The 25,151-nt window shown below is 30.4% G+C and overlaps 1 protein-coding gene across 3 annotated transcripts in view; it reads right to left on the minus strand.

Moving 5' to 3' along the window:
* LOC115237081 (tRNA dimethylallyltransferase-like) overlaps positions 1–14,963 on the minus strand; it is an 84,712-nt gene extending 69,749 nt beyond the window's left edge. The window contains exon 1 of one of the 3 annotated variants that reach the window (XM_029809914.1): positions 14,717–14,963. In XM_029809914.1, coding sequence (XP_029665774.1) covers positions 14,717–14,857 — 141 coding nt within the window. In that variant the 5' untranslated portion in view covers positions 14,858–14,963. The remainder of the gene's footprint in view (positions 1–14,716) is intronic. The other 2 variants (XM_029809913.1, XM_029809915.1) reach the window with 2 other exon arrangements.
* Between the last annotated feature and the right edge of the window lie 10,188 nt (positions 14,964–25,151).

Genomic DNA, 25,151 nt, shown 5'->3' on the forward strand with positions numbered 1-25,151 from the left:
TAACTTGACATTTTCTTCACAAAATCGTAAAAATAAAAAAGTAATTAACGGTTTCTCTAAATAATACTGCATATATATAACAAAACCTTTATTTTTAATATAAAATTCAAGCTTATCTAAGTATTTTTAACAGAATCGTAATTAATGATAAAAAAGTAAATAGATATTAAATGTTAAAAAAGCTGAAAAAGTATTGAGACAAATAGCAACTTGTCAAACTTCTGTTAAAAAAATTGATTGCAAATACATAAAAAAAATTTTGCTGTTAATCTACATTGTAAACTGTTATTATACTGTAAATATGAACATAATCATTACGCTGATATTGACGTATAAAATAAAGTATATTTAATTAGTCAGCCGATTACATATGCCATCTACACAATCATTTTTAGCGATCGGTAAACGCCGGAATTACGGAAGCACGCAAGTGCGGTCCTTAGGGCAAGTACCATTCAAGTAGATTAATCTGAAAATATGACAAGCCTGAGAGCATGTAGGGAACCGGCCCTTGAGTATTCCGCACAGAGCCGTATCGCTTTGGGGTACATTACACGAAAACTGGTCCAGTGAAGTAGAATGGTGCATACAAACGATCTCGTCTTCATTCTCTCTCTCTCTTGCTCCATCTCCCTCTTTTCTTCCTGTCTTTCTCCCTTCGTCTTGCTTCCCTCTTCCCTCTTGCGATCGGATCGTCTGTCTTCGTTCGATCATCATCGCGGAAGAGCATTTTCTCTCCCCCGTGTGTTCCCGATCCAAGAGGTTCTCACGTCATCCTCTTATCAAGTTCAGAAACCGGTCCTCCGTTTTCTCCACCTCGTTGTCCGCGATCATACGTAAATCATCAAGCGTAGGCGAGACATGCCGATCTACTACATACTTTGATCTCTCCCCTCTATTCTATCCTCTAAACATTTATTCGCTCACTTTTTCAATCCCGACCGCGAAGTGTAACATAAATTTTGGAAATATTTCCAAGATCACACGCAAAATCATCATGTCTATCGCAAATTATTCAGTTAAAATATCTTAAACGATATAAGATTGAGGATTTAAGAAGTCCATAACACACTAGAAGAATGAAAAACATTCCAGAGTGAAATTTGAAATCGCCTCTGCTTTGTATGTTTAATTTTAATTGTTTGTAATCTTCCAAAATTTTATAGTCGTTTACATTACGTAAATAATTTATTTTAGTTACATAATTCAAATACACTTACAATGCATACATACAACATAATTTGTAAAAGAGATAATAAATAATTTATTGTGAGCAATAATATAATAACTATTAGAATTATATTAATCTTCAAAAATTATATTAAAATATTCGCCTTAAATCTAATATTTAATAGAAAGTAGAGTTTTTTTTATATATAATAGTATATATAGAGAGAATATAAAATATAAAATCAAAAATATAGCTGGTACTGTAGTCAAATATAAATGTTATCTTTTCACATTTCGTAAAACGAAGAGTTTTAGTGATAAATAGATACTTTCACCGACACTATTTCCACAAAATACATGTAACAGTTAAAACATAAGTACACATGCTTGAAAGACTGCGCAACAACACTAACTTTCGGTCTCAGTTGGTATGAAAACCATTCCGTTCGGATCTCTCAGTTGTTTCTATTGGCGTGGAGCGCATCGTAGCAACGTGAGCAATAAATTGCAATAAACCTTACTTGAGATAGGCATTTATACACGCGCGTCATCCAAGAAATCGTGTAACTTGCCGCGTTAATGCTCCTGTAACATTGAACTCTCGCGAATTCCCAACCGACGGGGTTTGTATATTTACTAGATCTACTTGATGTTTACGATAATTAGCAGAAATCTACGATGCTAATGAGCTAACTCGCCCGGATACATTCGCAAGAGTACAGAACTCGGAATTGCTTGTCCGCCTCTAGTCTCTCTGCGATGCTACTTCTTAACCCTCAATTATCATGCATGATTACTAGGTGTGCTATGATAGTTTTATATGTGTTTACATTTACTTCTAGATATACGTCATTTTGTTCGCTCGTCCTCTATCAATAATATCGTCGTCTATCAATAATATTCAAGTTTATCTAATAAATATACACACACACACATATCATCTCAAATTCTAATTTGTTTTAATAACCAAATCTAACAAATGTTAGAAAATCCATTCTTTTTAGGAAATAATTCAACAATATTGTAAACAAAATTTATTTATTAAACGAGTCAACATGCGCTATTGATTTCATCTCGACAAAAGTTCGAAAGTTCCTAATTATCGTCATTTCTCGTGGCTTGTTATGGGGCATTATGATTACCAACTGCACCGATAGTATCATCACGTGATGAAGTAAGGATAATTAAGGAGCAAATAAAATGTAACGAGGATCTAACTCCCATTCCTCATTGCCAAATAATCCTAGTGCGTTCTTTGCATTTCTTTCACATAAGCATTTTATAATATCAATTAGTCATACCGTTCGCGGCATTAATTAGAAGAAAAATGATTATTAATGCGTAAAATGAAAATTGAAATAGGATAATAATCATTCGGCCGTTTCCGTATTAGTCCAGAAAAAAATTTAACGGAACTAATTGATCGAGTCAATTAAATTTTACGCTTTAGTGTTTTGTATGGTTCATAAAAGACAGAGCAACGTTATGACTTTTCCAATAAAACCGGTAATGCAGCATCTCATTACTGAAAAAGTTACGCTCAATAGACAACATATAAATCTGCATCATTCTAGAAAAACAAAAATATATATCTTTATCGTTGGAACCTGTTCATGCTCAAAAAAATTAATTGAAACTGCATACTATCTCCAAATTAATCTAATTAATAGCAACTAGATCTTAAATATCGTGATTTTATTGCTTAAAAGAAATATAAATTATATAATTATATACTATAATATAAATAATATGTTAGTAATAGTGCTTATGGTTAGAACTCTTTAAAAAATGCATGGATATACTCAAAATTATATAAGAACTGTTTTAATAAAAACTCCCGAAAATCGATTAGCATCTCACTTCAATATATGCGCATTTGCTCATGATTATTCTATTTTAATCAATATTTTTTGTTTGCGAAAGATAAAACTCTTTCTAGAACTCACGCAAAATTATAAATCTTTAAAAATTTGGCGAAAAATGAGCAGAAAAATATCCAAAAATATCGCAAGACAAAGTAAGACACTGTATGAACTTAGCATTTCATTTCTGAGACATTTGGATTTAACGGCCAGAATTATTTGTTTAAACTATCAAAAACTATAAAACTATAGAAAATAAAGTCAAAACTTTTAATTATTTGAGTTTCCACGAAATAATACGCTTTTCATACATTGTTAATTGTTCTGAATCCCATTCATGACAAATTTCTCGGAGGATCGCGGAAATTGTCGCAATGCGACGAAACGAAATCGTACATAACGAATTTTATATATATATATATAAGAAGCCAAGATCTATTTCTGCAAAATAAGTTTCTGCGTTAGTATCTTGTTCTACATTGCTTATTAAGCTCGACATTCCTATCGCAAATTTGTTGCCGTATGCTGTTGCAGTATTTCTATAGAGATAATTCATGATAAGAGCTATGTTTACAGCATATCCAACATTTAGAAGGATTACAAGTTCAAGAAACAGATGACTCTGAGAGATTAGAGTCCCTAGAAATAAGAGTCTGGCATATTCTGTTCTAGTTTGATACAAAATGGCGTACTGTATATACACTTGCTACTACATCTGTACTTACTATTACCTGTACCCGGCATAACGCGTGCATATGTATGCATAAATTATTGGCTGATTTTTTAAAACGTCATCACTGATTAATGCCGCTATTTCGTATCAAGCCAATCAAAAAATGGATGATATATGCCAGACTCTTATTTCTAGGGACTCTATGAGAGATACAATTACAAAGGTCAGTAATATTTATAGATTACTTTCTTCTCTCTTTAAAGCATTTCAGAAACTATATTTTCTCAAATATAAATTTTAGAAAAACATTAAAATTGATTGCAGATAACCTCGAGATATTAATACACATACATACGTGCGCGTACGTGCTTCAAGATAACGAATTGGATCAAACGAATTTTATCAGTCTTATCTCATTACTCTATTTTCTAATAATCAATATCTTTTTAAGTCCGATTAATTTTATAACGAATGTTATGAAGTATTACAATTGATTAAACGATAAAATGAAGTCACATATAGCAATTTCCCATTTTTATTTCTTTCAGCGTTATATAATTTTTTTACTTTAGAAATTTTATACACAGTAATGTCTAATTAAATTGACTCACACAAATCCTACAATAGTTACGATTTAAATACTATATTGCAGTCAATTATGTAGTATTGATTATTTATAATACGGAAATCACGTTTTATTCCAGAAAGATATCGGCATTAATTAAATATGATAAAATCGACTGGTTACAGAAATAATCGCATTTTTTGACATCGCAAATTTAATCATAGTTTATTGCAATTAGTTTGCATTTAATCATTTAATCAAAATGACTGTCAACAACGCGAAAAGATACAAATTTATTATTCGTCTTACAAAACTCAAAAATATTATGTGACATATACAAAAAGAAATACGCGAAGCTAATAATACATACAATAATAACCCAAATTTTTTATATAATATTTCTTCTCTTTTATAAATTAAAACTCACATTTTAGACGATTTATAATTTACGACAAAGTTCTGAGCAAAATTTTATTTATATTTTTATGTATAATATAGAAAACATTTGAAGAAGTAAAATACACAGACATGCAAGATTGTACATATAGAATATACATACATACATGATACGTAAAATCATAAATATATTTTTATTTAAAGTTTTGTCGAAAATTATAGATCGCACGTTTAAAATAAACTACATAATAAAATATTGTAAAAAATATATCATTTAATAGCTGCCAGGTTATCACAATCAGCAATCCAGAAAGAAGAATATCATCACATAAAAATGTTTGAAACAAACGATGTCGACAAACTGCGTAACTATTATTGTAGACTTTCTATTCGTTCAACCCACAAATTAGTCACGAATTCGAGCGGTGTTAATCTGAAAAACGTCTGGGTATTTTAAAATCGATGACCCTCGAAACTGATCCGTATTTCTGTCATCCGTATTACGCTTGTCTACGTAAATGACGTAAAAAGATCTCATTAAAAAATCTGATGAAATAAACTCTATCCTAACGATATGTAATTAAGGATAATTAATATGGATACGTAAATATTGTTTCGCTCTCTATTAAACGCATTTATAATCATTTCATTAAATAATATATATATAAATATAAGGATAAAGTTCCGAATAGGTGAACCCTCCGATTTTTTTGAAACTACACTATTTTTTGTATTTTTTAACGCTGATTACAAATGTGATAATGAAAATTTGCGACAAGGTCATTTTCAAGGTCAAAACAAAAAAACTGAAAAAATATAACTTTTTAGATATTCGTAATCAGTGCATCAAAATACGTAAGAATACTGAGTTTCAAAAAAATCAGAGGTGAGCACTTTTCGGAACTTCACCTGCCGTTTTTATTCTTTAACATCGATTTTCTCGAAAACTTTCAGTTTTACGCAAAAAATGTATAGAACATAAATGATGTATTTTTACAAGAACTACAACTTTTATTTGACACATTTTTTTCTTACATCAATATTTATCGAAATAATATTTAAAAAAGTATATTTTTTCAGTTTTTTTTTGAGTTTTGACCTTGAAAATGACCTTGTCGCAAATTTTCATTATCATATTCGTAATCAGCGTTCAAAAATACAAAAAATAGTGTAGTTTCAAAAAAATCGGAGGGTTCACCTATTCGGAACTCCACCCACATATAATTGTATGCGCTACACGCGCACGCACGATTATATTTTCCGCGGCAGTTTTTGATAATACAATAATATAAAATTAATATTAATGTGATGTACTAATAAACATTGTGATTGTTTTCGTTAATAAATTTCAATTCAAGATTTATAATTTTATTAAGTTAAAAAATTCTGATATAAAAGATTGTGTTTAATCAAAATTTTGCAGTTATTATGTTTATGAATGTTTTGATATATAAAACTACTTAGCAATTAAGACAATAATAATTGCAAAAGAAATAAGTTTTCATTAATACTGTGAAACCGATTTATTCTCTTTTTTTCTAGATAAAACTCTACGTCATCCCACTCGGCGCCAAGAAGCACTGATATCTCGTATGAGTAATCATACAATTACGCTAGTGCACTCCAAGTGGGATTACATAATGCACCACGAGCGAATGCACCGGCTTATTGTTAGTCACGGAAGTATGACAAACTGTTCTCAGCAGTCCTAATCGCAGAATAGATGACACATCAGTCGCACGCGTTTTAACCTTATATCAGACAAGTTACATCATACAAAAAAGAGAAGATATATTTATGGCACAATTAATAATATTTGTCCGATTTGTCGGTTTTAACGATTGCGTAGTCTCGATCATATATCGTTAAACATACAATTAAAGTAGAAAAATATATACAAATTTATCAAAATAGTTAATTACACGAAAAATGACAAAACACAAAAACTTTCGAAACTAAAACTGAGAATGATTAGATTGCTTCGTTGCTGATTTTTAATATTAATTTTTTTTTTTTTTTTATTTATATCGTGTAACAAATTTGTATTATAATGCACGAAATAAAATGTTTTAAATGAATGAAGCGTGTTGCGTTACGTAATAAATTTAGAATAATATATTGTAGGCGATACATATGCAAAACTCTTCCGTGTTCAAGCATAAGATTTTACACAGAAAATACAGAATTTATAATCGGCTATAACATAATTTGTAAACAATAAGCGTCATTCACGTAAACGCGAGAAGTCTATGATCTTTCTGGCTACCGATTCTTCGAATAATTTATGCGAATGTAAATCTCGAAATTGTTTTCGCGTTATTTCAAGACATCTAAGAATACCGATGATAAACGCTACATTTTCAAAAGAACTTAGACACATTTCATAATTAAAAATATGAAGAAATAAGAAAAAATATCTTTGATTCAAAAAGTGTGCGTAGGATTGACAAAACATCTCTTTATAACAAAAAATTCGAATCCAATTGAATAGCTGACCCGATTCCTTCAATTCTAGGCAAGATTGGAATCCTGTTAAATAGAATTACAGATAATTAACTTTAATGCAATCTCGAAGACCTGTCACATCTAAATTAACGTATTTTTGCGCGTATAAAGTTCAAATCAATAGTCCTATATAAGTAAAAGTAAATGCAGAAAAAAATCTGCGGAGATATCTCCTATATTATATGCGAAATGATGTTAATGTTGATTGGCAATTACATCACTTGAGCGCTCTATAGAATTAAGTACATTCATTAATCCTTCATAATCGTTAAGAGGTTTCACTCGACGTCTTGATAAAGGCTGCACTTGCGACTCAGCGCCGTAATAAAACAACCGTCGAGAGTATCCCGAGGCATCCGCGTCGACAAAAGAGCCTCGTAAATCTCGCGTCATCGCGTCGCCGTGGATTTAAAACCGGTTGGCCGGGGGGAACCTGTGCCGCATATAACCAGCTGCAACCTACGATTTTTATCACGATTTTCGTATCGTCCAATTACGAAACGCACACCATCGCGGCTGTCAAAGCGCATTCCGTGCGCACCGACTATAACATTTCCGTATGTATGATCGCCGTCAAGGTCGATCTTTGCGAGAGAAGTGCTCTCCTGCTTTTAGCATTTGCTTCCAATTCAAATAATGAAATCACTGATCGCATCGCTAATTTTTGATCATGTATTTCTTGTGATCATGATGTTAAATTGTTTTTACAATTATTATCCCAATCTAAAAAGGGCATGTTATTGACATTGTTGTCGCTTTTCCGCGTAATTGCAAATAATATAACAATTCTATTAAATGTCACTAGTTTTCTTAATCAATGTACGCGAATAAAATATATCTCTAGTATAAACATATATATTATTTATATAATACAAATTTTCAAATATTTTTTGCGTACATAAAAAAATGAAAAAAGCTGAAAAAGAAACAAAAATTCTGATAATTTTTAATTAATGATCGTGTTGAAAACTCATGCCCGTTTCTGATAATTTTTAATTAATGATTGTGTTGAAAGCGTTAGCTTTGTAAGTAAAGTGACAACAATGAAGGCAAGCGATATATATCGGCAAATTCTGTCACTCTCTTCCGTGATGAATGCACGCGGGGTTTAACCCGCTCTTCGCGGTTTAAAACAAAAGTATCCATGCTCGGCACGCAGCCGGTTCACCAGAGACGACGAAAATCATTTTAAGAACCAAAGTGCATTGCCTTCCGCGGATCAACGCCGTGATGAAGTATCAACGAATTAGCGCTATCACGTGTCCACGTGTCTCCAAACGCTTCGTATTACCGAGATTGCCGGCGTACATTTCGTGAGAATACATTATCAGGATGTCTACTCAAATCTTGTAAAAAAATTCCCTGATTTTCTACGTATTTTGAATTCAAAATTCCAGGTAAAGATTTTAAAGATTTTTTGTGCAATTTCCTAAAATAAAATTATTTATTGTATGCGTTTTCTTATGCTTTTCATTCATACAAAGGAAAAATACAGAGCCACTCAAGTTTCAAGTACTAGATTTGCAAATGTATTGAAAAAATTGAATAATTTTAGTAAGATAAATCTTTTTAACTTGTATAATTTTTATTTTTTATTACTAAAAATTACAATAAAGAATATCTACTGCATATTCAATATTTTGTTAAGAATATATAAGAATATATATATTTGAATATATAAACAGAAACGGATATATAATTATAATATATTTTAAACACATAATTCACACAACTTGATTTATCGACGGATTTCCGATTGGTTACAATATCAGAGCAAAATTATCAAAGAGAAAATTTTTCTAAAAATTTCATGAGTTCCAATAAAATTCCATGAAAATTCCCTGGTTTTTTCAGATACAAAAGAAATGTCTGAGAATTTCAGGTTTCCCATGTTTTTCCAGAGAGTCGACACCTTGATTATTTTAAAGCCTACTATTTTTATTTCCTTTTCCCCCGTCTCTCCTTCCGGATAGAAGCGGTTTTATCAGTCTTTAGATACAGTGAGTAAGTTGAGTAATCTTGTATTTCACCATAAATTAGCTTTTTTATCTTTATCATAATGGCAAACGCGAGAGTTTGCGCAATCAACTTTCGTAAAACGGATGATGCACACGTTCGTATGGACTCGAGATGAATCCTCGCGTTAAATTCATAATCAAGCGCGATTATCCTTTCGAATGTACGGTTCGTTATACAAGATTATAAACTAATTATGCTTCATGCCTGTTTTCATGCTCCCCGAATGCCGACATTCTCCTCCATATTCTTGATGAAAGATCTCGCCTAAACGTTCATTTTCTCAAACGTGTATCTCTCGTATATCAAGTGTGTTGGCGACGGCCTGCATAATCCGCAGTTATACACGTGTTATCATATCGACGCGTATGCATACAGTATATAGTATACAGTATCAAAATGCGATATATACAGTGGAAAAACGCTGAATTAGCATTGCCGAAAGCACATTCATGTGCAAAATAAGATAATTATATGTTTCTCGATTGATGTAATTATAGTTCATAAATATTCTTATACACAGTTGTAGTATGAAATTAGAAAAACTATGCGATTTTATCATACATAATTCTAGTGTTATAAAATAGACTAAATAGTTTTTATATTTAGGCTGTAATTCTCGATTATCTTTCGATTAAAAAAACGTAATTCTTAAATATAAGTTTCATTAACGAAATCTCGTAAATATTGAAGAAATCGGTGAAGATTCTTCTATTTTATATATTTGTGATTTTATAACGTCACCTTTTTTATGAGACACGTGATTTCAGAATAGTTGATTATAAATTCTAATAAAATCTCGTGACATTTTTATGAATCGTCAAGAACTTTTGCGGCTTTCTATTAACTCCATCATCTTAATGGATATTCACAAGAGACTCACTCGCAATATTTCGTTGGAATTCCAACGCGCCTCCTTAACAGCAATATTAAAATTCTACACGCTGAATATTTTGGGAAATACTAATCTATCTATTTCTAGGAGAATCATTTTCGGCGTATATCTGTCCATTTAGCCCGTTTCTAGTCAAATTAGATTTCTAGGCATTTGGTTGAAATTTCAATTTCATTAATTCAGAAAGAAGTTTCATCACACAGAAATAGTCAAAAACATATATGCTCTTCTAAATTACGAATAGAGCAGAATTTAATTATAATGACTATTTTAAAATTAAGAGATTAAACAGGGGTAGCAAAATATATTTTTTTCAGATAATTTGAGATATCTCTGTGAGAGAAGAAAAGACATCTAATAAAAATGAAAATATCTAATCAAATTTCTTAGTAAAAATTCAATAACTATTATTACGTGTATCTTGCGCGATCAGAGCCAGGCTTCATATGAAGATTAAAGACCTTTTCGTGCGAGTCGTGCGAGATGTGTCCCCAAGGGATTCTCGCTCGCCACGAGAAGAAACAATCCCGGTACTGATCGCGATTCCCCAAGCGAGGCCGCATCGTTTGAAGTTTCGTGTGAATCGACAGTCTACGAAGGCAAAAATTTGCAGATCTTTTTTTTCCGGCACGCGTGTGTAGGCGTCGCGACGTGACCGCCTCTGGAGCACATGATTTATGCACGCGTGTGAAGTCACGCATGGCGGAAAAAGAAATTGGAGCCGAGATACTCCGTGTGAAAAAGATACAGAAATAAATGCGAAGGCGAGAAACTACCTACTAGACTACGAAAGTCGAGCGTACGTTGTAGAGTTTTTCTCGTGGGCAAAAGAGATGATAATTTCAAGTATCAAAATCGAGATTTAAAAGCGAGCTGCAAGATTAAACATGAAAGAACTATAACGATTGAAAACAAATATATATTATTGATATCCCTGAAATATTTTCTATTGTATGTGTGCGTGTATGAAAAGATCACATTTCTCGCATTACTATTTCTTATTTATTATGAAAGAGGGGATATTAAAAAACACGTGCCAAAATTCAGAGATCATTAAACTAACACAATCATATTGAGAATCTTCTATCTCAAGAAAAATGACTGCTATATGTCAGCGATACATGTCAATGGTTGGAAATAAATCTCTATTTAAAAACGCCTCAATTCCCAAATACATCGCTCAAAAGGCGAATCTGAAGAACAACTTAACATCTTATATAATATCATACTTTTGATATACATATATTCTTTTTTCATTTATCCAGCAGCAGAATAGATTTCTTTAGAATATAAGTTATGTCTAGAAACAATTTACAAAATTTAGTGCAAAATAACAATTTCTTTATATAAATCAGTCCTTCATGTAAATAAACTCCTAATTAAAAATATTTTTTTATTAGAAGCATAAATATTAATATCAACATTTAAATTAATTCTTAAATATAAAATATCTGTCAAGGCGCAGGTATCGGTGCGCGAACTTATTATTGTTAAATTTTATTAATTAATGTGCATCAAAAATGTACGTTTCGGGCCGTTTCTTGGTCCTCTTCAACATGGATATAAATATATAAAGATATAAATATATAAAGATTAAATTTTAAAACTTGATATTTGCAGTTGCAATTAAATCTCAAATTAAAAATAATAATCAGAAAGACGGCTCATTAGAACCCGCGTGGAATCTGTACAAATAAGTGGATAAGGTGTAAACGCCATCGCCACACGTATATCGTCGATGGTTTACGATATAATCACATTAATTAATAAAATTTAACAATAATAAGTTCGTGCACCAATACCCACGCCTTGGCTTTTATCTGCCAGTTTTCCCATTTAATTGTTCTTACCCTGAATCTATTGCTGTTATTATAAAAAAATATCCGATCGTAAATTGTTTTTTCAAAGCTGAATTTTTTATAATTATTCGTAAATTAATTGCCAATACTATATGTATGCATGCAAAAAAAAAAAAAAGAAAAACAAAATTGATTTATTAAAAACAAGTAAAAAACAGGCAAGTATAAGAATGATTGACTTTAGACTGTAACAACAACACGTGGTCGTTATTAATTCGCCGGAAATATACTTAATCGGAAATTCTGCGACAAGTCTGTCGAGAGTTGACAGAATTCGATTTATATGAAGGACAACGCCTGCGATTGACCCTCGCGTCAAGGCCGTGAGATTAGATTACCGACTCGCGTGTATTAACATATGTATATGTGCGAGACAATTAAAACGGTTATTTTATAGGCCACGTGCGCGATTTCCACGCGAAGCATACGCGTTCTACGATCTCGCAAAAAGGATTCATTGTCGTATGAAAAACGAAGAATCTACCCACGCGTGTGCGTAGACATTAATTAAATGTTTTATTTATGCACCTATTTAATATATCAGATTTTGAGGCCTGATTATTTTTTTTTTTTTAAGAAAACTTTTCCTTAGTAAAAACTCAATGCGTGACTATCACTATTTAGCAGACGACGACGAAAATTAAGATAAATACGATGACGATAAAACAATGACACGTTGACGATAACAAAACATATTGTTTACACCGTTACAAGATACGTCGAAATCCATAACTGTCGCGTGAAAACATAAATACTGTTTAAGAGCTTTCTCACGTGTGTTTTATCATCATTTTATGCCACCGATGTCGAAACGTGATTTATGAAAGAGAAAGAGAGAAAGCACTACTTTTCTTCTTCCGCGAATTGCTCTCACCAAGTGCCTCGTTAAACCAATTTAAAGAACAGCCACTACAGATGGATTTAACTTGCAAGAATAACTTACGCTTATTCATGACATCATAAGCAATATCGGATAGTCATCATAACAATCGTCATGTGAAAGATAAATTGAGAGAAAATTTATAGAAAACTAAAGTTGAGAGATATATATATTTGATAGATATGTATAATCACTGTTAGAAAATTGGTGTTTTCTTGTTAAACAATATGCCTAATAAAATTTTTGTGTTAAATATTTAAAACATTCATGTGTTAATTTAAGAATGTATGTGTCATATATCAAAACATTGACAAAAGCATAGACAAAATTTCGTAGATTGTTCTACTATTTCGTTCTGAGTATCTGTGCAAAACCTGAACACAATTCTCTTAACGGGTTGGAAATTATTTAAGTTTAAAGTTAGTATTGATTCTTATGAAAAATCGCGTATTCTAGCACTTATTGACAAATTTAACAAGGAAAAAACATTGCCAATGAAATAAAAATTTTCACATATATTAAAAAAATTCTAATAAATATTTGTGCAAAACTTGATTTACACTTACTTGTTTAAAAGTTATTTACTAAAAATTGTAGAAAAATATTATCTCTCTCTCTCTCTCTTTCTGCAAATTATTCGGTTTTTTTTTGTTTCTTACAGTTGATTTCAGGGGATATTAAAAGTTTTTCTCATAAATTAGGAAAAATATTAATTATAATTATTTTTTTTTATGGAGGCCTTAAAAAACCATATTATTTTGTGATACTTTAATTCTTTTTATAATCCAAATTTATTTATTTGATTTTTCAAACAGTATAAACATAAGAAATATATTTTCTTTTTATTTTGACAGTTTTGTACTACTATTATACAGCCAAAACATCCTTAACATATTGCTGTTGTGTTAATTGAACTCAAATGTTAAATTATTAGGACAACTGAAAAAAGTGTAAAAATAACAAAATGTGCACATATTTTTAATTTTATACAATAGATATGTTTCATATTGTTAATGACAAGATTCATCTGTTAAAATTTACAGAATAAAAATGTTGATTTTATTCTACAATAGGAGTGAGAATGAATACAGACCGTCAATAAGATTTTTCCAAGTTAATTTTATCATTAAAAATATGTGGATTTTACACAAAATTTATTTCAAATTATTATAAAGTTTGCATTCATTTTGTGTTGAAATATTAACATAGTATTAGTGTTACGATTTAACATATCCATATTATGTTAAATTAACACAAAAAATAATGTGGAGCGTTTGGGACATATAATATATGTTAAATTTAAGCCAAATGTCCCAACTGTGATGGATAATGCAAATAAGATTTTATAATAAATAATTTAGTTAATGTATTTTTTATATTTACTATCAAAGATACTAATTTCGATTTTAGATTATAATTATTTGAAAAAATGACTTATTCTTAAATTGAAAAATAGAAATATAATTTCGCACATGGAAGAACATCCTAGTTTCTGGCATTGTTTCTCGCAAAATCGCATTCTTGTCATGTGCGAATACTTTCGCATTAGACTTGATTTTGATAAGAGTATCGATGAATAACTAAAAGCATTATTTATAACTTTATCTTGTTTTTATATCAATACTCTTCTCTTGACATATAATTACGTCAATACTGAAAACTACGTATAATATTGAAAATGTATAAGAGCATCTCAGTAGAGAAAGTTTTTAATTCAGTCATTCGCATAAATATATAAATCTAATGCAAATCTTAATCAAATCAGCGCTACTTGGACAATAGCGCTTTTCCGATCGTTTTTCATGAACACGTAAACACGTTGGAAAGTTGTGTCGTGGACACCTAACCTCGTCGCGAAGTATCATGTCGAGAATCGGGCGTCATATAACACTTACCTGCATGCTATCGGCCGAGATGATTTCCCCGGAGAAGCGGCGAGCTAATTCGATACCTAGTCGAGATTTTCCAGAGCCCGTGGCACCTAGAATCACCAGAATTGGCACACGCGACATTTCCATCTCGTTACAATCAACCATCGTGGCTGATCGTAGCGCAGTATACTAGCGCATGCGCTGTGAGTTGCTTCGAGCGCTTGCTCGATGCGTCGTTCCACCACGCACGGAACGTGGAAGGTGAACTCCGCGGTAGATTTTAAAACAACGGCAGCGTCGAGCGATGCCTATCGATGATACATCAGGATAGTTCTTTCGTATGTCTTAAGGTGCCTTTACATGGCAGCGTCAAGCGTCGAGCGTTAAGCGTCTGCGCAGAATATTGTTGCCCAGAATTATATTTCATTGATGCTCGATGCTGCCATGTAATGGCACCTTTATAGACATAGTATACCTAGACCGAGTGTTGAGGAGTGGGGGCCAAAGTACATGTAGAAAACGACATACTCTGTTCCGTGCTCCTTGCGTTCTCTCTCACTCGCATGTAGCGTAGCGAAAGAGTATGCTATGCTATGTGCGAGCGAGAGAGAACGCAAGGGGCACGGAACAGAGTATGTCCTTTTCTACATGTATCTTTACCCCTACTCCTTAAATAAAGGCAAACGCTCGGTCTAGATATACTATGTCTATGGTCTTTTCTATACTCCGTATGGAAGCCCGATATAAAATTTTTGGATGGCTTATATATGATTATCAATAAAAATATCTTATTTATAAATGTATACGTTGAACTGTGACTACATATGCAATTATACATGTTAAAAGAGATCATTTATTCATTTACTTTAATAACTGATGCTTTGTCGCGAGTTATAGGCAAATAGAATTTGCTTTAATTCTTGTAAGAATTTTATAGAAAAAATTTTATGACAGAAAAATATTGTATATTCTTCAATATGTGTGAGAAAGTTCTCTAAAATCTTTGTATCTCAAATTTCTCTAACTGTATGAGTAAAATACAACATATGCAAGTTTTTTGTAATAAACATAATGAAACAATGAAAAGTCCACGAATAGCATTATTAATTGATTCCTGAAAATCTTGTAAATCTTGAGAGACGTTTGGCGATATAATTTATATTGAGGAAACAAAACCAGGGTCTGCATAAAAAAATATTATCCACAATGCAACAATAAATAAAGAATTCTTCGTCAAAGTTATCGCAAACCGATGTGTAAATTGATCATAGCACAAGAGCGTTGTAAAGGGAGATAACAATGACAAGTTTTAAGATAATTAAAAATGTGAAAATTGATGTATCTTTGAAATAATTTTTGAAATTGCTTTAAATAAATTGTATATTTGCATTATATGTTCAATTTTTTACATAGTAATTTATACTAATATTTATAATATTTTTTTCAGAAATATTTTGATTAACAATTATTAATAACAAATTTTTTCTCTGATTTATTCAAATTCCTAATAAACAAATTTGACAATATTTATTTTATTGTAATGCATTGGTTTAACATTTGAATAAAAAATATTGCGCTGTTTGTTCATGCAAATTTTATTTATGTATCTATAATAATTTGATATTATATATATAAATTATCTCATATATTATATATAAGTATCCATATATTATATATAAGATTTTGCTTGATAGAAATATTAATTTTTTTTAATCATCAAAAATGCTATGTAGTTTTTTTTGGAAAAATTATAATAAATTGAATAATTTTTTGTTTATTATGAAAGATACAGAAAAATAGATAGAAGCATGGTACAAAATTAAATGTTAAATTATTTTGCCTTGTTATAAATTAAATCAAACATAATCATGCAACGTTGGGTTGCAATTCAATTTCCATCAAACTATATTCTTCGTTATGTTAATTTCAATCTATACTTATAACGCGAATTTGTAAATATTTATGACTCAGGTTAATGAAGTTCTAAATGTAACTGGCATCTTTTTCTCGATTTAGTTTTAGACATGTACTTATTTCAAACTCTAAATAGTCTACGATGCTGAATTAAATATTTATACGCAAGATGCACGCTATTCAGAATAAAATAGCAGAATTCTCGTTTTTTATTTTTATCTATGAATTTTTTTAGCAAATATAATAAAATTTTTTTTTGGGGGGGGGGAGAAATATTATTATCATTTTTAAATATCTTTGCATGTAAATACAAATTTTAAACTAAATCTCTTTTTAATTAATTTAAAAAGAGAAATATTTTATTGTCTATATTTAGGCATTATAATATATAGTTAAATTATTAAAAATTGAAAAAGCTGTTGTATTTCTCCTCTTTACATCTTTAGAAGAATCGATTTTGTATTGATTAAAAAATAGGCTGTTTATATTAAGAATTGAGACATTCCATTTACATAAAAATGTGATATTTTTCCGCACTATTCAAAATAAAATTGCGTGCTAAACATAAACGTGTTTATCGTTCTATATGCGTTCGTACAATTTTCGCGTGAGACGCGAAGGCAATATCACGTGCCGAATGGCGTAAATAACTGAAACCATTCATGTATAGCATTATATGTGTGCGCATCTTGACACGTGTGTCGAATATGATACCCATATTAACCTGGCACCCCCACCACGAAAAATCGGGTTCGGCCATAGTGCATAATTAAGTGCTAATTTGTTGCTAATTTATTGCTCTAAGTTCGAATTTGATGCAAGTCATTCTTGAGTTAAATGTTTCCGCTATCCAAAGTCTATATTTTGTTAGACTCGCGGAAATTGCAATGATGTTAATGATATTCATTTATGTCACTCAATAAATGATAAATATGTAATAAGACTTTATCCTCTCACTATAAATAATGTCATTATGATACCAGCATACGAATTTTTCATGTTTCAATACGATCTTTGTATGATTAATAATATGATAGTAATCGAAATAATGATAGTAAGAAAATTATAATATAAAGATTTCTTTAATAAATGATTAGTTTTATTCAAATCTATTTATCATCTCAAATTAGCAAAAATTTTAATATAATTTTTATTTATAGTACAGTGTTTTTACTCATTTATTTTAGTTAACTTTTTTTATATATTTTCTTCTATGACTTTTTTGTCACAAATGATTTTTCTCGTATAAAACGTAATATTAATTCAGCAATTTTATCCGTTTTATTAAATGTTATATAAGTCTGCAATTTTATGATGTAAAGTATAAAATGTAATGAAAATATCCATCTTTATGTAAGAAACAGAACATACAAATGCAGGATGGTATTCGTATTGTATAACGCAGTTGCTTTTAATCTGTTAAAGGCGTTAAATTATTAAATACTAGTAAATAATATACGAAATCTATTGGCAAAGATATGTGATAAAATAATAGCATTTTCTCTCTCTCTCTCTCTCTCTCTCCCTCTTTCTGTTACTTGTTATTTTTAATTTACAAATAACACACGATCTATTTAAAAAGTAGAATTATTTGTATTAATCAAAATTTATTGACATATTATCAACTAAATTATCTTTTGTGTGTGCATGCATTTTCTATATACATATATTTATTATAAATTAATTACTTCTGATTATCTAAATGTAAAAAGCCATATATCGAGATGTAGTTTATATAAATTTATATTAAAATGTTATTTATATTAAATTATTTTAAAAAATGATTTATTTATTTATCTATCTATATATTTTCAAATTACTGTTGCATTTGCTGAATAAAATAGCCTTTTTCAATAAATATAAAAATTTTTATTGACATTTATAATTTCTTATATATTGATGCATTCAATATTTTTTGGCAAAAGACCAAAAGTTCCATGTAATATAAAAGTTTAGATTTTACGAGATTGTGTTGTGTCATTTATTTCTGTAATGAGCAGCTATTTAACTATAGTCGATTTACAAATAGTACTTTATAAATGGCAATCTAACATATATTTAAGCGAAAATCCAAAATTAATAATATATACTCTTTTCTGCACCATCGCGTTACAAATATCATTATAATAACAACAATAATGGAATTATTATATCATTGCGTAATTTATTTTTACAAATATTTCGTTTTGTATATAATTGATTGACATATAATTATATGTATAATTAAAAAACGTTTTTATGCGTGTCTACGAAATAAATTAATTATATAAATTAATTTGATGATTGCTATTAAAAGTCGGACGTATAAAAGAACGCATTACGCGTAAGCAGAGATTAATGATTCTGTATGATATTGCACACACAAATATGTACAAGTTAATGCAAAAACTTATCAGTTTCTCTATATATTACATAATCATACTTTATATGTTGTATAATCATACTCTGTATATAATCTCACTTTAAATTGGCAATTGATAAGAAAGCAAATCAATGTATGATGCGAATATGATATCGACGTAATATAACACGAACACAACTTTAGTGCGACACACAATACGACGTAACGTCGTATAATGCCGACGTAACGTAAAAACGTGATGCGAATGCAATACACGCGTAATGCAATGCGAATGCAATGACGATCGTTGGTCGGTGAACGTTGGCGTTTCGATTTTTACTATTTAACGTAATACGTAAATACATAAGCGCGATGCTAACACAGGTGTGCTATGCAAATTCAAATTCTTCGCAATGTAATGCAACACAGCGCAATATAATGAGTGCAACGCGAATGTGACACAATGTATTGTAACATAATGTAAGAAAAAAAGCATGATACAAGCTAAATAATAATCGTTGTGTTTTATTATTTATCATTTCAATCTCTTGCACAACGTGCGTTTTGATAGCGTTAAATCAATCGCTATTTATATATTTTTTGTATGTCTGTGTGTATGCTTATATTTTTTTAGATTATATAATATTTAAGAATATTAAAAATTACTCTTAAAAAATTCTATTTTTTAATTATTTTTTTACATTATGATACACATAATTTTTAATTAAGACAAAGACTTTGTATTGAATCTATCTCTAACACATAATATTCGCATTTAACCGATTAATCGCCGCGATCCGAAATGCGTATTGACGCAACTGCATGAAAATTTTCTAAACAGGAAGCACGCATCACGGACGAATGGTAAATATATAGAGAACGACTTTGAGAAATATTAGATTCCTCTTTGCAAACTGATACATTCACCCATGGGTTTTACCGCAGCATCCATTAACCTTCCTAGCTGCACGATAGCACGCGGACATGTATATTAATACAATATTATGTCATCCTTCTCGCATGAAATCATTTGCGAATTCATTTCAAAAGGTGTATTATGTCTATCAGATTTAATTGTAAATTAGTCTCAAATTATATATATATATTCAACGGAATCTGATAATACTTTTCAAATTCCAGATATAATTTTATATCCAGACTTGCGCAATATATATAATTTATATAAATATATAATTCTTTAATTTTTAAACGCATTTTTAAAGAAAAGTTAACCATACATAAAAAAGTGATATATATTTCAATTATGATATTACAATATTTTCAAAACTTTTATATATGTATAACAATAATAGATAAAAAATAATATAATACTAAATAAGAAAAAGGAAGATCAACATTCCATGACTGCTCATAAGAATTATGATGTCTTTTGCGATCTTGGCTAAAATCATCAGTTATCATCTCGATTTTTATAATGTCAAATTAATGCAGCAATCAAAATAAAGTCTCGTTAAATCGTTGTTTTTACTATTAAAAGCGTTATGGTTCAATATAGAATCTCATATTAAATCCAAAAATTCCATAAATATGCGTGCTTAAATTCTTTTATTTTAAATAAAAGCAGCTAATTATTAATTTTCGCAATAAAAATAATATTTAAGGCAGAAAAAAATTGGAAGAGAAAAGGAGAAACTTTTCATATTTTAAAAATTAAGAAATCCTTAAAAACTAAGAAAACAACTTACTAAATAATACGCAAAAATACATTACAATCTTTGGTTATTACAAAACACAGATTGGCATTAAACCACGATTTTAATTGAAACAATATGGAAATTTTGGATATGGAGTATTTTTTTTTGAAAAAAGATTGATATCAGAGATGCTTTATATATTAAATGTCAAAAAGAAAAAAAAAAAAGTTTCAACCTGCAGAGTAATATAGAAGGATTATATTCTCAAGCTTGCGCAAAGATAATAAAAAACTTGTCAGCAGTTTAAACTTGCCATTCGTACGAGTTTTTCTCCACTATCAACTTAGGCTGCATTCGGAAACATCACCTGTGTGAACACGAGCGTCGTTCTATCTTTGTTCAACTTTTAATAAAGAACAAAGATAGAACGACGCTCGTGTGCACACAGGACACAGGTGATGTTTCCGAACGCAGCCTTACTAAAGATGTGTTCTGAAATCCACTGGCAGTACTACCCATATGTCGTCATCCTTGTCTAACTTTCGGTGAATAACAAAGACGATATGCTGGCAATTCTATCAGTGAATTACGGAACGCAACCTAAGTTAACGGTAGAAAATAAGGTCTCCAAGCTATATTATTATTTTTAATCTAATGACATTGGAATTCATTATGTCAACTATTATATAGAGATATAGACTTATAGACGGACATGTGTTCTGATTTATTCTTCTGTAATTGGCAGTATTGTTTGGTGAGTTGACTTCTTAGCTCTTAAGAATTTTCTTTTGTTTTTAATTTCTTTTCTTACTGTGACCCGGTTTTTTATTAGGCGGAATATATTCACTTAAAATATATCACCACTTGAAGAACAAGTACGTTACAGTCTTCGTTTAATTCCATCGATAATATGAAATATATTTCATCAACAATAGGAAACGTTGGGAGATAAGTTCAGAACCACAGACAATCGTTTACGCCTGCATCAAATAATGACTGCATTATTATATATCGCATTTTTTATTCTATGGACAAATTATGACAGGTATTTATCTTAAGATTTTTTTAACGGATACGTTTAGACTTTTCGTTGAACAAGATCCAAAAATGAATCTTGTATTAAAGATAATTTGCATATAATATATATTATTAATTTTGCGCCTATTTTTTGCGTTTTGATTTTTATTTGCCATTATATTTACTGATTTTGTATTTAAAATATTATTGCAATCATAATTAAGTAATAGAAATTTGTATATAACTTGTTATTCTATAATATCAAACAAGTTAATCATTTTGGAAAGGAAGTAGATGAGGAAAAAAGAATTGCAACGCTAAAATTAAATGATATAATATTTTATTCATATAGAGTAATTCAGAATATAAATGTCAAGGAACTGTCTGACCCTTTTCCTAAAGAAAAAAAAAGAATAAACATTATTGCGCCCATGTTTTCGCTAGCGCTAGCAACAAAATCTGCACAGTGTATAAATGTCGTGCTCGTTGTAAGTTCGCATTCAATAAACAACTGAGTTATCGTGTACAATGTTAAAATTTAATCGAGAGGATCGCCCAACCATATTTGCGATTTCCTTACATTTTTATATTAATCGTTTGGGTTATTTACACAAATATATTTTCGCTCAATAGTACTCGTAATTGTTCGTTGTGATTCACTGTGGGAAGGACAAGCCTCCTTTTGCATAATTTTAAGTACAATATAATTCGATCCTCAAGATGTCTTTCAAAATCAACGAAAAAAAAGAAAAATATTTTCAATACAAACAAGCATTTATAGTTCTTTATACATAATTCTCATACAAAAAAAATATTAGCAGCTATTTATAAACAGCCTGTGGGTTATAAGGCTGTCTTATAACGTGTGTGTATATATATGTATATGTGTGTATGTTTCGCGTGTACGTGCGTATGTGTGTGTAATATGTAAGTAGTAAATATAGAGTTATAAATATTACTTTTTTAAAGTAGTTGTTCATGCTATTTTATATAACTTCTGGTATAAATATTATTTCTCTTTTTCTTCTTTATTTGATCTATTATAATATATTCTTATAGTTTGTAAGTATATCTTGACTCCGTTTTCATCATGGTTGTATATGGAGGTCTGTACAGTATTAATAAGAATAGTTGTACAGAAGTATGGATTTTTTAAAATTGTGTAGCAGAGCGACTCAGCGACGATTTCATCCGATAACAATAGCTCGAAATATAAGAAAAGCGGAGGAAATAGTCATCGAGAGGCTCGTCTTTATCGCCGATGAAAAAAATCATTTTTTCTTTATTTGTGTATAATTTAACAATTTTCGAGGTACAATGAACTCGGAGCGCATCGTTGCTTCGTCTCTGTGCTCGAGCGATATTTTAATATAATGCAGATGATTGTGAAACAGTATCTGCAAATAATATAGGGTCGACAGTTCCGACAAAACGTTCACATATATATATTCAATAGTCGAACTTAAAACCGAGATACAAAAGAAACATTAAACTCTTTTTCTTCAAATTTTCATCTCTACAAGTAATTTATAATTATCTAACAAAATCACAAAAGAAATCACTTTATAAAAAGATCACTATAAAATTATAAAATTTCTTTTGCGCAAAGCTGGATACTTTTGTCACACTCTTATCTCGCTGGGAGACCCGAAGCACCAATTTCTAAGAGCATGGAGAACGAAGCCCGGACGAAGCAATCTCCTTCTATTAAAGCAGCTAAGTCTCTGTAGTGCTCGCTTCGTGTACATCGTCGCGACGAGAAAGCATGCGATGCACCAAAAAATACAAAAGTACGACATGAACGACGCGTATCTGACATCGTGTCCTTCCTCGTCGGACGTACAAACGATTAACGAATATCTTCTTGTTATATTTTTCCTCTTTTTCTGAAACTGATTTTCTTGCAAAAATAAGAGATTCTATATCTGTATATAATATATATACATATATATATATTTCCCGTATGCCAGTTTATAAAAGTATATAAAAGAATATATATATACATATATATATATTTCTTCTTTTATATACTAAGGTCTGTCTGCTCCGATTTTCCCTAGCATTTTTAGCGTAAGCTTCATTATATTAATTTGATACAATTCTTATTCACCTCTATTGCGCCAGAAACGCATTCATTGGCTCGCATAATTACATTTATTTCGATTGCTGTTATATATTTCTCGTTCCAGTTATAACGAGAAATGATCTTTTCGGTAGCGACGCCGTATAAAAATAAAGAGGATAAATAAAAAATATTTTTTCTTACTCTGAATAAAAGAATCTAAGTTACATGAACTATCCATTGATCACTATGATCAATTTTTACTCTACCTCACTTCCGTCAAGCCCCTCTGTATCACTCTCTTACTCTCCCTCTCATATTTTCAAATTTCCCTCCTTTCCTCCCTTTTTATTCGCAAATTTCAAGATTCGATACAATTACCCATAGTTTCTTATAACAAACTATATTTATTTTTTCATATACATATATAAAACTCTCTCGTATAAACGATCGTTAGGTACATATGGTATTATGTATGTATAAATTGCAATGAGCGAAGTTGAATTTCGGTCGTGTTTTGGGACAAGTTTGCGCCCTCAAAAGTTGTAATGTTTATTTTATGAAAATCGACGATTAAAGTCTAACAAAAATTCTAGATGCGAACCGCTTATGACGAAAAATAGGCCTGGAGCTAGACGGAGTGGACGATATATATCTATATATATATATACAGGGTATTTCACTTTAAATCTCGGAATTGTGTATAATCAAATACATTTAAGAAGGCAAGAAAAAATTATTAAACAATGAGAAAAAATAGAATCTCCTATCATGTTTTCGAAATAAAATCTTTCTATCTACTTTACAAGATATCTTAAGATATTCTTGAAACGTGAGAGATGAAATGCCCTGTATATATTACATGTATATCTTCATAGATAAGAAGAATAGACAGCGAGTCTTGCTCCGGTGCTGCGCGAAGAAAAAAATGGTTCGAAAGCAAAAAAAGAATATAAATTTCTGAACTTCTGTAACAACGAAATCTTTCGGAATAAATCTATGTCTAGCCGAAAGAAGTGAGGTTCGCCTGTGTCTTACTTCTATCGTTTACAATATATATATATCGTATAATAATAATGTATGCTTCAACAGCCGTCCTTCCGCTTAAGTTAAAGCTAAATCGACATAAGTCGTTTACAAACGCTAATTTTTCTTACGTCTTTTCTTCTATCCATACTATGATTAATAATTTTTTAATTCTATCTAACAGGTACGTGCGTACTCTTCGTGACGGATGCGAGGTGTTCGAAAAATTCGGTCGGAAGCAACTCGCGTAGTTGCATCAATTCACGGCGTAGTGGAAACCAAATGCTGTTATCAAAATTAGTTTCCAATTTTTCTTGTGTACAATGTCAACATGGCAACAACAAACTTAACAATCTGAAGACGAAGATATAAATTCGAGACTTCACAAAAGATAAACTAGAAGCAGAGTTTGTACTGTAAATATCTATATTGATCGCGAAAGGT

The sequence above is a fragment of the Formica exsecta genome, unplaced genomic scaffold (assembly GCF_003651465.1).
Source record: "Formica exsecta isolate Colony F162 unplaced genomic scaffold, ASM365146v1 scaffold272, whole genome shotgun sequence".
Classification (NCBI taxonomy): Eukaryota; Metazoa; Arthropoda; class Insecta; order Hymenoptera; family Formicidae; genus Formica; species Formica exsecta.